The sequence below is a fragment of the Sorex fumeus genome, unplaced genomic scaffold (genome assembly GCF_029834395.1).
Source record: "Sorex fumeus unplaced genomic scaffold, SorFum_2.1 ptg000007l, whole genome shotgun sequence".
NCBI classification, from domain to species: domain Eukaryota; kingdom Metazoa; phylum Chordata; class Mammalia; order Eulipotyphla; family Soricidae; genus Sorex; species Sorex fumeus.
In genome coordinates this window covers 7471342-7485403 of record NW_026606064.1, presented here as the reverse complement: position 1 = coordinate 7485403, position 14062 = coordinate 7471342, and the positions used below count along the sequence as shown (strand labels likewise).

Here is a 14062-nt window from a genome sequence, read left to right as displayed (position 1 = left end):
GTGCCGACCACATGCAAGGCAAACTCCCTAACTGCTGTGCTATCACTCCAGCCCACATGAAGACTGTAGATGAAGGAATAGAAACTCTTTAGAAAGAGGCTCCACTGTATATTTTTCTTTTCTAAAAATATCTCAAACTGTGGAAACTATCTCTACCCCAAACATTTTATTATTTGAACCTAATGGGGTATCAATGGGCTGGAGTGATAACTTAGCGGTAGAGCATTTGCCTTGCACGCAGCCAGCCCAGCCAAGCTGGGTTCGATTCCTCCACCCCTCTTTGAGAGCCCGGCAAGCTATCAAAGGTATCTCGCCCGCACGGCAAAGCCTGGCAAGCTACCCGTGATGTATTCAATATGCCAAACACAGTAACAAGTCTCAAAAAGATGGAGACTTACTGGACCCCATTGAACAAATGATGAACAAAGGGAGGACAGTGTTTGTTTGGGGTATCAACAAAACTGAGCACTGTCACTATCAATTGAACATCGTGGAATGAATAATTATGCACCCTTTTATTTGTGTGTTTACTATGTAAAATGTGCTTCATATTTATTCAGTTCTTTCATTCTCACTTTGTTCAATAAATGAGTAATATTGATTGTCTTATTTCATAGATCAGGAAACGAATGCTTAACTCTGTGTGACCAAAGATGCATTGGTACTTTTCCAGACCCTCTGAGCATCCCCTTAATCTAAACAGACACAAAATTAAGTTTCTTACGTTTGTCTCTGACCTCCAGAGATCTCTCTTCTTTTAAAATTCTTTAACCTTTGTAGTTTGGAGTAATGTGAGGGAGCGTTTTCTTTCATAATAAGCCAGGCTCACAGTGTGGCAGATGACAGATAATATTTATGAAACTATGAATATTTGACTGGAACTGTCTTTACAACTGTTTTCTCCTCTGTTTTCACTGGAAGCCCACAGTTTATATAGAATTGTGATAATTTTTAATAGAAAATATATTTGGGATAATTTTTTTTATTAACTATAGTTCTTCAATGAAGAAAAATTCATTTGAGAAAGGGACATTCAGGGAGGGAAACATGATTTAAAACCTTTAACAAGGTTTCACATGGGGACTAAATCTGTAATGTAAAGGCAAGTATTTCTCATTTAATTATCAGAGAAATATGGTCTAGTGTCTGAATCACTGTCCCATGGTGACCGGGATTCCCTGGTGCATTTGGGACCAATAGACATCTCCTGGCTGATGAACGAAGGAATGGATCCGCAGGCTGGTATCCAATGGTGACTTTAGTCAAATCAATCAGGATTATTATAAAGATAATATAATGATTATTATATAGATAATATAAAATACTATAAAATAATATTATAAAATAATAGAAAATAGAATTATTATGGAGATAATATAGAAATTATTATAGAGATAATATAACACATAACAATTACACATAGGTGTGGGTGAATATTAACATAAAGATGAACAGATGTAAAGCACTTCTTTCAGGTGAAGTTCTAGAACATTCACTCAAAGGCAGTATTCTAGCTAGCTAGGCTTCAGCACTAGATTTCTTCTAGGAGATCCACCCTAGGGTCGCATACCATCTAGGGGTATATTGCTTTTTTCTTTACTGGTAATCCATTAACTTTACTTCTTAACTTCTTTCCTTCCTATAAAAACAGTAAGAGATAATCAACTCTTATTTATGCCCTAGATTAATCTTAAAATGGTCTTTCTAGACTCTGGTAAAGGGTGGCATTTACTGAGTAACATCTTGCTATATTTTCCAGACTACAGACTTTAGATCGGGTTAGTTTTTCTAGCCCCAATAGGATCTTTATTCAGTTCTTTTTTTTTTTAATTTAAATTTTATGGATTCACTGTGAGATGTAGTTACAAGCTTTCATACTTGAGTTACAATCACACAATGATCAAAAACCCATCCCTCCACCAGTGCACATTCCCACCACCAATATCCCCAGTATATCCCCATCTTTCCCACCCTCCCACTGCCTCCATGGCAGACAGTATTCCCCATACACTCTCTACTTTTGGAAATTATGGCTTGCAATGAAGATACTGAGAAGTTATCATGTTTGGTCCTTTATCTACTTTTGGCACACATCTCACATCCTCACCTATTCCTCCAACCATCATTTTCTTAGTGATCCCTTCTCTATTCCAGCTGTCCTCTTCCCGATCATGAGGAAGGCTTCCAACTATGCAACAATCTTCCTGACCCTTCTATCTATTGTCCTTGGGTGTCGGTCTCATATAGTTATGTTATTTTATACTCCACAAATGACTGCAGTCCTTCTATATCTGTACCTCTTTTTCTGACTCAGTTTACATAGCATGATACTCTCCATGTATAAGAAAATTTCTCCACTTATAAGAAAATTTCATGACTTCATCTCTCCTAACAGCTGCATAGTATTCCATTGTATAGATGTACCAAAGTTTCTTTAACCAGTTGTCTGTTCTCGGGCACTTGGGTTTTGATTTTGGCCTTTGTGAACAGTGCTGGTACAGATGTCATTTCTACTGTGCTTTTTTTGCACTCTGGGATATATTCCTAGAAGTGGTATTGCAGGGTCAGATGGAAGCTCAATTTCTAGTTTTTAAAGGACTGTCCATATTATTTTCCAAAAAGGCTGGACCAGTCGGCATTCCCACAACAGTGAAAGAGCGCCCACTTTTCCCCTCATCCATGCCAGCACTGGTTGCTTTTGTTCTTTTGAATGTGTGCCAGTCTCTGTGGTGTGAGATGATATCTCATTGTTGTTTTGATTTGCATCTCCCTCATGATTAGTGATGAGGAGCATTTTTTCATGTGCCTTTTGGCCATTTGTATTTCTTTTTTGAGGAAGCTTCTGCTCATTTCTTCTCCCCATTTTTTGATGGGGTTGAAGGATTTTTTTCTTATATAATTCTACTAGTGTCTTGTATATCCTGAATATTAATCCCTTATCAGATGGGTATTGGGTAAATATTCTTTCCCATTCTGTGGGCTTTTTATGTATTTTGGTCACTGTTTCTTTTGAAGTGCAGAAGCTTCTTCGTTTGATGTAGTCCTATCTGTTTATATTTGTTTCTACTTGCTTGGTCAGTGGTGTTTCATCCTTAAAGATGCTTTTAGCTTCAATGTCATGGAGGGTTCTGTCTACATTTTCCTCTATGTACCTTATGGATTCATGTATGATATTGAGATCTTTCTTCCACTTTGATCTGATTTGTACCTGGAATTAAACAGAGGTCAATACGCATTTTTTTAAAGGTAGCTGCCCAGTTTCCCCAGCACCATTATTAAAGATGCTTTTCTTGTTCCACTTCATATTTCTTGCTCCTTTGTCAAAGATTAAGTGGTAATATATTTGTGTGTCTGTGACAGAATATTCCAATGTTCCGTTGGTCTGCAGTTCTGTTTATAACCCAATACCATGCTGTTTTAATTACTACTGCATTGTAGTACAGTTTGAAGTTGGAGAAGGTGATGCCACCCACCTTCTTTTTCCCAAGGATTGCTTTAGCTATTCGTGGGGGGTTTTTGTCCCATATAAATTTCAGGGTGTTTTTTTTATTTCTTTGAAAAAGGTCATGGGTATCCTGATAAGGTAAAAAAGGTAAAGGCCCTCCCGTTGATCGTCGATTTGCTCGAGCTGTCTCCATTGGAGACTTTGTTGTTACTGTGTCTGGCATATCGAATACTCTCGGTAGCTTGCCGGGCTCTCCGAGAGGGGCGGAGGAATCAAACTCGGGTCGGCCATGTTGGCCGCTTGTAAGGCGAACACCCTATCGCTGTGCTATCACTCCAGCCTGGATACCACAGCTAGGGTATCCTGATAGGGACATTAAATTTGTATAGTGCTTTGGGCAGTATTACCATCTTGATAATGTTAATCCTCCATATCCTTGAACAGGGGATGTGTCTCCATTTCCTAGAGTCCTCTTTTATTTCTTGAAGTAGTGTTTTGTAATGTTTCTTGTATAGGCCTCTCACCACTTTGGTTAAGCTGATTCCGGGGTACTTTATTTTCTGAGGTACTACTGTGAATGGGATTGCTTTTTTGTTGTTATATTATTTTATTTTTTTAGTATTTATTTATTTAGCTTTTATTTGGGGGGGTTCACACCCAGCAATGCTCAGGGGTTACTCCTGGCTCTGCACTTTACTCCTGGTGGTGCTCAGGTACCATATAAGATGCTGGGGATCAATTGTTTATTTAATGTCTCTTTCTTCTCTTTTGTTGTTTGTACATAAAAAAGCCATGGACTTTTGGGTGTTGATTTTGTAACCTGCCACTTTACTTTACAGAGCTATTGTTTCTAGGAGCTTTTTTGTAAAGTCTTTAGGGTTTTATCATATCGTCTGCAAATAGTGATAGCTTGACCTCTTCCTTTTCTGTCTGTATGCCCTTGATATCTTTTTCTTGCCTATGTGCTATGGCCAGTACTTCCAGTAGTATATTGAATAGGATTGGCGAAAGTGGACAACCTTGTCTTGGTGCCCGATCTTAGAGGGAAGGCTTTTAGTTTTTCCCCATTGACAATAATACTTGCTGTGGGCTTGTGGTTCAGTTACTTCTTTTAAGGTCACGACAGAGTTTGTTTCATGACCATAGTCTTACATTATTAAACTTCTTATGACCCTTAGGCTGTCCAGGTCAAAGCCAAAATAGCTTATGGCTTGCCCTGAATCCATTCAAGTCCCTGGGTTGGACCCACTTTATTGGGTGTAAGGAACTAAGGTCAATCTAAGCACAACTAAAGCTTATGTCAAGAAGTATGACTAATGCCAAGAGTTAATATTTTTCAGAGTCAATTAGCTCCCATATTACAAAAGCATATCATTAACTGTCTTCCTGTACCTATACAAAAAGGACATTTCTCTAAAATAAAAGTATGAAAAGGGCATAAAGGAAAGAGAAAAGCAAACATTTGACTTACAGATATAAAATCTGGAGCCATCAGAATGTTTGACTTTCAAAGTTACCATGTCTAGTGCAGATGCTGCCCGAGACTGTGCTCTGCTTGCGCCCACATGGCCTAGCATATGTGTCTCCTGCATCTCCCCTCATGAGATGTGTACTTTTATGCTTTCCTATTTAACACTGGGGTGTGTGTAGGGATTCTCTCTTGAGCACGTTACTCTGTCTCTCTTACTCTCCACTCTCTCCCACTTTCTCTCCTTCCCTTCAAAAACCTTCCAAATAAAATATGTTTTACTTCAAAAAAAAGCTACCATGTCTAGTTTGGAGATATTTGTGACTAACAAGTAGGGGGAGTAGAACAGAAAAGAGAGGTTAAAGATAAATACAGAGGATTTGGAGTGCCTCAGTGGAATTGTGTGTGCCCTCAGGAGCACTGTAGTGGGTGAAACTCAGATAAAATAAGTTCTCTGCAGGAGGAGAAAGGAAACTCCAATGTTAATTCTAAAATGCTTAAGATTATAACCCAACACTTTAGAACCACAATAAAGTGTTAATGCAATGTTCCTTCTATGAGGCTAAAAATAAAATGACTTGTAATAACCAATTTATAATAGCCATAGTGTTTGATGTCACTATGGAGAAATGTTATCTCTTGTACAGGTAGAAATGTATTGTGATTTTTTTATAAAGTAAACAGTTTTATTTGAGAATATGATAAAGACTGAGAGGAAAGGGAGACAGGGGAGAGGCCGTGAGTAAGAGACTCCAAAAGCACAGAAAAATTACACACCAGGATAACAGAGATGGGGCCACTCAGGAAATAAGAAATATGTGTCAGAAGAATTACTGATGAAAATTTAACAGTAATCAAAATTTCTCCCAAAATCAAAACGGGGTCCAGACAGATATCCTAGTGAGTTCTATCAAATCTTCAGGGAGGCCTTATTATCCCTCCTCCTCAAGCTCTTCCAAAAGATCAAAGAAGCCAGAATTGTTCCTAACAGCTTCTAGGATGTTAATATTACCTTAATGTCCAAATCAGAGAGAGAGAGATTGCTAAAAGAGAAATTTACAAATATCCATACTGAACTTAGATGCAAAGAGTCTCAATAAAATCTTTGGGGGAGGAGGGGCCCCCCAAGAAGGGCCAGGGCAACTGGAGGCTACTCCTAGTGATATTAAGGTAACTAAGTCTCATGGTTTAATGCTTGGAACTAAGGATGTGGTGTACACTGGTTGGTTCTTCCAATGCTGGGACCACCAGGCCATATCTAGTGGTGTTTAGGGCCCCTCTAGTTACCTCCAACAGCCTTTAGAGGAAAATGTGTGCCACCCAGTCTCTGATCTATGTTCCCAGCTCTCCCAACAAAATATTAACCAGAAAAACTTAATGACATGTCAAAATTTCATCTATCACAATCAAGTGGGATTCATTTCATGAACAGAGAATGGCTCAACATATGCAAATCCATTAATGTGTACACCTCATAACAAAGGGACAGTTAACATTATGTAGTGCCACCAGTACAGTGCTTTCCCTGCATGCAGCTGACCTGGGTTTGATTCCTGGCACCCCATATTCTCCTCCCTCTCCCCCTGGCAGTCAGAGTCAGGAGTAAGCTCTGAGTACTGTTAGGTGTGGCCCCAAATCTAAAAAAACCAGAAACAAAAATAGATGCTGAGAAAACAGCTAGATTTATGAATAACAGTTTAATAATTTTCATAAAAAATGGAAAGAAAGACAATGCAACAGATACCTCAGACATAAGACCTTCAGGGATTACTATGAACAACTTTATGCCATGAAAGCTGGCATAAGGAAACTAGAAATGAAATTTTGAATCATATAACTGTGGGTTTGATACCTCTCAGGAGTGATTGCAGAGTATGGAACCAGGACTAAGCCATGACTACTGCCAACTGTGGTCCCCAAATTAACAAAGCAAAAATAAAATCAAAAGACTACTGCTACTGGGTGGTAGAACACAGTGACTGTATGGTAGAGAGTGTGTTTATACCATATCATTTGGTGAAGGGCTAATTCTGCAGGAGCCGTGAGAGCGAGTCTCAGGTTTGTCCATGACTCCAAGGTTCTTCATTTTTTTTTCAAGAATGAGCAATAGTATAGTGGGTAGGGCACTTCCCCTGCTTATAGCCGACCAGAGAGGGATGTTCAATCCCTGGCACCCCATATGCACTCCAGAGTCCTGCAGGGATGATTCCTGAGCGCAGTCAGTAGTGAGTTCTGAGTGCAGCTGTGTGTATCCCATATTTCCCTAAATTAACCCTAAACAAAACAAAGTAGAAAATATTGAGTGGTAAAGATGCTCAGACTGAGAAAAGAAAATAGAAAAGTTTACTTGGAAGTAGAAGAAAAAGAAACTCCAGCATGGAGGAGCACCATGTAAGGCTGAATTAAGTAAGGCTGGGTTTTGTGGGTTTTTTCATAGGAAAACTGGGTCTCTGTGTTACCTACCAAACACACTATCAGAGTATTTGATAGGTACCTCACTCATCCCCATTTATTTCCCAGAGATGTCTTCTTAATTTAGGGTCTGTTTGTATTGTTGAGAAAAGATGAACATCTTGCATTCCCACTGCTGTCTGCTGATTTAAGAACTTTGGACCTTTGAGGTTTTATATTTCAAGAGATGCCCAGGCATTACTCCTTTGTCTCTTAGTCTCCTGTGAGCCCAAGGCTGAGGGAGTATTTATGGTTATGGGAAATTGTAAACTTCCCCAGTCTCAGCAAAAGCTCAGGAATTTGCAGGGATGCTTAAAATATAGGCTGAGCACAGCTAAAATGAAGCTACCTGTAGTTGGCAAGGAGAAACTGAGGCTTCCTTTCACTAACATCCAGTATTTATAAGGCATTCACAACTCAACAGGAATAAAGAAGAATGAAGAGAAGCTCAAAGTCCCCTCCTCATAGAAGATATAGAGATCCAAAGATATAGGCGCTCATCACCAATTAGCAGCTTAATACAAATCAAAAGGCCAAGGAGCTATCACCTCTCACAGAGAATGGACAATATTTTGAAAGATGAAGGAAAAGAAACAATTACTATTTGAAAGAATTGGAAAGGGAACCCTCATATCTGTTGTTGGTGGGGGTGACTATTATGTGGGTTACTTCTATGGAAAACAGTAGCACTGTAGCACTGTCCTCCCATTACTCACTGATTTGCTTGAGTGGGCCCAGTAACATTTCCATTGTGAGACTTTTTACTGTGTTTGGGATATTGAATACATTACATGTAGCTTGCCAGGCTTTGCCGTGTGGGCAAGATACTCTCGGTTGCTTGTTGGGCTCTCCGAGAGGGGCGAAGGAATTGAACCCGGGTCGGCTGGGTGCAAGGCAAATGCCCTACCTGCTGTGCTATAGCTCCAGCCCTGGAAAACAGTATAGAGACTTAAAAAGTAGAGGAGGTATATAGAGCGATGATGGGAGGGAAAACTGGGGACACTGGTGCTGGGAAAAGTACACTGGTGAAGGGTGGTATGTTGGAATATATGAATGAAATTGAATCATAAACAGCTTTGTGTGGGTCTATCTCACAGTGATTCAATTTAAAAAATCACCACAAAGAAAATAAATAAAATAGAGCTACTGTTACTGGACCCGCTCGAGCAAAATCGATGAACTATTTGACACAGTGATTTTTTGCAGCTGGCATTTATCCAGACATTCATGTTCTTGTCCTCAAGTAGTCAAAATTTTAAGCAAAGTGCAACTGGTGGAATTCAGTAAAAGACTTTATTTAGGGAAAGAGAAAGAAAGAAGAAAGGGAATGGAAGTCAGGGAAGCATCCAGATCAAGAGTGGGGTCTTCTAGAGTACGATTCCAAAGAAAGGCTGAAGTCTTTCCCCTTTTTATAGCTTTTAATAAAGTGGGTGAGTTTTTGTTTATTATCCCCCAAGACTACAGGCCATCAAAGCAGGGGAGAGGTTGCCGCAGTGATTCTGTTCAGGGTCCTGCCCATCCAGGTCATCAGGCAGCTCCAAGACCTCCCTTGTCCCTTCCACACCAGGTGATTCCTTTCTGTCAGGGTCATATACCTGTTCTCACCCTGCCTGTTCCCATGGTCTCTTTCAATTCCATATCTTTGCATCTGCTCCATGAATACAAAAGCACTAATTCCAAAACATGTATACCCACATATGTTCAATGCAACACAAAAGTCCAGAACTTCAAATTTCTCTTGAACTGATAAACCAGCAAAAAATAAGGTATACAGACAACATGGCATACTTCTGAGTGTATACCGTGAAAGCTGGAATCTATTAGTGCCATTTGCAATGATATGAATTCACCTTGAGGGTAAGGAAGAGTGGAGGAATTCGAACCCAAGCTGGCTGTGTCTGAGGGGTAGGGTGGTAAAAGAATTTCTCAGAAGAGAAAGGAGGTACGGATGAGATTCAGGTCAGCTTACTGAAAGGGAGAGCACAGGTGAGGCTGACACAGTGAGAACCCCCAAAGACAGACTCAGCACAGTCTCGTAGAGTCTTGTGTCTGTGTGTCTGTGGGCTGACCAGGCTGGAAGAATCTGCTTTCTCTAGATGAGTTTAACCTGGAGGTCGGTGGGTATGAAAGGTGCTGCCAACTCTGGGAAGAGGGTGGGATGGATATAACAATAATCAGAACCAACCTGAGAAGACGGTTACTGAGCCGATTCTAGGAATTGGGCAGCAGAACTGAGCACCAGTGGTTGGGTGTCCTGGACACAGCTGTCCCTGAGAGATCAGGGACAGCTCGAAGATTGTGCTGGCAGGGGCAGTCTCAGTCCTCAGGTGCCCCAGATGTGGGAGTTCAATTTAGCATTTTTTCCAGGAACTTTTGGTAGACAATTTCAGGTATTATACTTAGTGGAATCAATGAAAAAGAAGCAATATGTGATCTAACTTTTCAGTATTGTTATATTTCGCAAGAGATGAGAATATCATGAGCTAGATATAAGAATATCATGAAAAAATGAATAAGATAAAATAACTTTTTGAGTATTAAACTTTTAGTGGCTATTAGAATACAGTGGGAAAAGGACTGAAGGGAAGAAGTTGATGAAAAGGGGTAAATATCATGGTAAAACGTAGACTTGGACATTGAATGGTGAATTTAAATAAGTAGATAGATACACATATAGACTTTTAAAAGTTATATCTCTCTAAGTAATTGTCCTTAAATGCAGAAAGGGGCCATGTTAAATAAATGGGAAAGCAAATAGATATTTCTGTGGTGACAATTTTACAATATGAATATGCTCGTACTTCTAAATGAGCAACCTTAAAATGTTGAACTAGTCCATTTTATTATGTGTATTTTACTACAATCAAAGAACAGGGGTCTGGAGAGAGTACAGTGGGTAAGAATTTGCCTTGCATGAGGCCATCCTGGGTTTGGTTCCTGTCACCACATTTGGTACCCTAAGCATCTGTCTGGAGTGATCCCTTTTTATTGAGAAAGGTGTAGTTCCTGAGCACATACTGGTGTGAACTAAAAGCCAAAAGAGATATACCAAGAATCAAGCAAAAACTGTGAGATTTGCAGAAAACAGAATAGAAGTCTAATGATTCTTCCTTCCAAAAACAAAACTCAAAGTGTAGTTCTTCCTATTTTGCATCTGAATAACTTCCAGTTTGAGACTTAAAAGTAATAAAAGAGTAAATAAATTTTGTTTATTTATTTGTTCCTTTAAAATGGGAACATAGGTCACAATTTTATTCATAGATATGCTGAGTAAGCATTAGTAAGAATTCTTTTTTTGCTTTTTGGGTCACACCTGGCGATGCACAGGGGTTACTCCTGGCTCTGCACGCAGGAATTACCCCTGGCGGTGCTCAGCGGGCCATATGGGATGCTGGGAATCGAACCCAGGCCGGCTGTGTGCAAGGCAAATGCCCTACCCGCTGTACTATCCCTCCAGCCCCATGCTGAGTAAGCATTCTATCATCATTGAATCATCCTTGCTTTACATGATACTATTTCATTCTTTCTTTTAGAATTCACTAAAAGAATTCACTTCATCCTTAGCTAAAAGTTAAGGATGAAGTTCATTCTGTAAACATACCATTGTTGACATTTATTCATGATATGGTTGACATCATTCATAAATTTATAGAAAATTATGGCAAAACCTATTTCTGAGACATTTATATATAGTGTCAGATGCCCCTTCAAGAACATTTGAAATAACATGATTTTCAGAGGAGATGCTTGACCATCCCATGGATGGTTCTCCATGATTAGAGAAGGACAGTAGAGGACATTTGGGTATTTCTCTCAGCTACAGCAGGTCCCAGAATGTATGGTGCATCAGTAACTCAGACCTGTCTTTGCAAGCTCAATTCTAGTTATCAAAATCCAAAGGAAAAACTTTGTTTTATATCATCTTATAAAATCATCATGTCTGGGGGAGGGGGAGGGATACTGGGATCATTGGTGGTGGAGAATAGGCACTGGTGGAGGGATGGGTACTCAATCATTGTATGACTGAAATGTAAGCACGAAAGTTTGTAAGTCTGTCACTATACCTCACTGTGATTCATTTAAAAAAATCATCATGTCAAAACCACCATTATCATTCCAAATCTTTTTTTAAAAAAATTTAGTATAAATTTTTTTCTGAATTTATTAATTTTATATTAGCTTATTCAGTTCTATTCTCAAATTTCTCTATAGATTATTTCATGTGCTACTGGCTATGGTTGAAACAAGTACTCATTTTGCAACTGTGATTACAGAAATATTGTGATTTGTGAAGTTTTTCATGGCTATGGTCTGAACATTTGTAAGCCATTCAAAATTAGTAAACGTATTTTTGATAATATTACCTCACGAAGCTCCTCTCTTTTCCTTCTATGCTTTTTTCACATGCTAATTAGAAAATAGCACTCCATTCTAGCTTAAATATTCGCTACAGAGTCTTCAAGAATATTGTTGAAGAATACCTTTTAACAATCTTTCCTAGGCAGACAGAAGTTTAGGGGGGTTTTAAGATACTGAATTCTATGTGGCAGACCTTGGGTTCCATCTTCAACACTATAAATGGTCCACTGACAACACAAGAGTATTCCTTGAGCACAGAGTCGGGTATAAGTACAACTGGGTGTGGCCCATTTCTCACTGGTACCCCCACCAAAAAGAACATTATTGTTGATTTGCTTCATCTTCAGACTTAGACAAACATTTGAACAGAGAGGGTCTTTCATACTTGGGTTATCACATGTCCTTTCATACCTCAAAATATTTGAAATTCTATTTTATGTATCAGATCACTGGAATTTAAGTTATATTTCAATTACTTTCCTATGTTCCATTTAGTTTTAAAACATGAATACACATATAGAGCTCTCAATATAAATCACAGTTTCCAAAGTGGTGAAAAATACAACATAATGAATATCAGCCATGCCATCAGTGGTATGTCTAGAAAGAAAATGGTGTTTCTTGGGATACTGTTTTGAATTGTGGGCTCTGAAGAAAATAATATAGATATAATAACTATGCTAAGTTTTTATCAATGAGGAAGAAAGAAATTGTTATCAAATGCCATTACTTTCAATTCCAAGATTTATTTATGGGCAGTTTTCATTATTTGCCTCCAGAGTTTCTTCACTGCATTTTTCATTTCTTTATTTCTAAGGGTATAGATTAAAGGGTTCAGCATAGGAGTTACAATAGTGCAAAACACAGTCACAGCTTTGTCAGTGGGGAAGGAATTCACTGGTCTTAAGTACAGGAACATGCAGGGAACAAAGAACAAGACGACTACAGTGATATGAGAGGCACAGGTGGAAAGAGCTTTGCGACGCCCTTCAGCACTGTGGCTTCTCAGGGAACGAAGGATGATGACATAGGAAGTTATCAGCATGGAAAAAATGAGCAAGCACATTGACCCACTGTTGGCAGCTATCAGGGGCCCCAGCATGTGAGTGTCTGTGCAAGCGAGTTCCAGGAGAGCAACCAAATCACACATGAAATGGTCAATGACATTGGGGCCACAGAATGGCAACTGGAGGATGAGCAAAAGCTGAATCCCTGCATGAAGAAATCCTATCACCCCAGAAATTCCCACCAGGAAAGTGCACACAGGTCGGCTCATGATGCTCTTGTAGTGCAAAGGCTTACAGATGGCCACATAGCGGTCATAGGCCATGGCAATTAACAACACAATCTCAGCACCACCAAACAGATGCTCTACAAAAAGTTGAGCCATACAGTCATTGAAGGATATGGTGTTCTTTTTAGAGATCAAGTCAAAGATCATTTTAGGTGCAATGGAAGAAGAGTAGAAACCATCGATCATGGACAAGTAAGACAGGAAAAAGTACATGGGAGAACCTAGGGCGGGGCTGATGAAGATGGTGATTGAGATGAACAGGTTACCTACCAGAGTGATCAAGTAGGTGACTAGAAACAGAGCAAACAGGAGTTGGCGCAGTTCTGGGTTCTGGGTCAGGCCCAATAGGATGAATTCTGTTACATTCCTCCTCTTTTCCATGGATGCACCTTGGGATCTGAGCACATGATTCATTTAAAAGATGGTGGTACATTTGAGTGATGATGATTTTAACTCATCTCTGAAATATGACATCACTTTGTAGTCTTGGTCTCTGGCAATGGCATTGTATCTTTATCTTCCATACTTTACTTTTGTAGACAGTTTTAAAGAAACATTCAAGGTGATCAAATTTCTTCTTATTGTTAGTTGAATAGTGACAATACCTTAGGAAAATAAAAACAGGATAAAAGCAAACTTTTATTATGAATGTGAATTTACAGCTGAATTCCAAGCTTGTTTTCTATGTCTTTAAGTTTATTTCCTATCTGACGTTTCACAATTGACTTTGTTTTAGGAACCAATTTCATCATAACGATCATTATAAAGTTATTCCTGTTTTTCAACAGACATTTATATACATATATTTCACAGTATTCTTTTAGAAGTCAAGACTATGGGGTTAGAAAGATAGTTCAGTAGGTAGGTTGCTTGCCTTGCATGGCAACCTGGGTTTGAGCCTCAGCAATCTATATGGTTCCCTTTGCCTACTAGGTATGATTCTTGAAATCAGAGCCAGGAATAAATTGAATACTAACTAGTTTGTCTCACACCTTGAGACTCCCCAAAACAAAACCAATCAAAATGATAATAAATAAATGACAAG

At 39.1% G+C, this 14062-nt stretch overlaps 1 protein-coding gene across 1 annotated transcript; it reads right to left on the bottom strand.

Moving 5' to 3' along the window:
* Positions 1–12468: 12468 nt before the first annotated feature.
* LOC130045086 (olfactory receptor 4C45-like) lies at positions 12469–13398 on the bottom strand. The gene has a single exon (XM_056137814.1). The coding sequence runs from the start codon at positions 13396–13398 to the stop codon at positions 12469–12471; it is 930 nt and encodes a 309-aa protein (XP_055993789.1).
* Positions 13399–14062: the final 664 nt, after the last annotated feature.

Bases quoted from the DNA above. Each gene is read 5' to 3' on its own strand.
- LOC130045086 (XM_056137814.1), bottom strand. From the start codon at position 13,398: ATGGAAAAGAGGAGGAATGTAACAGAATTCATCCTATTGGGCCTGACC.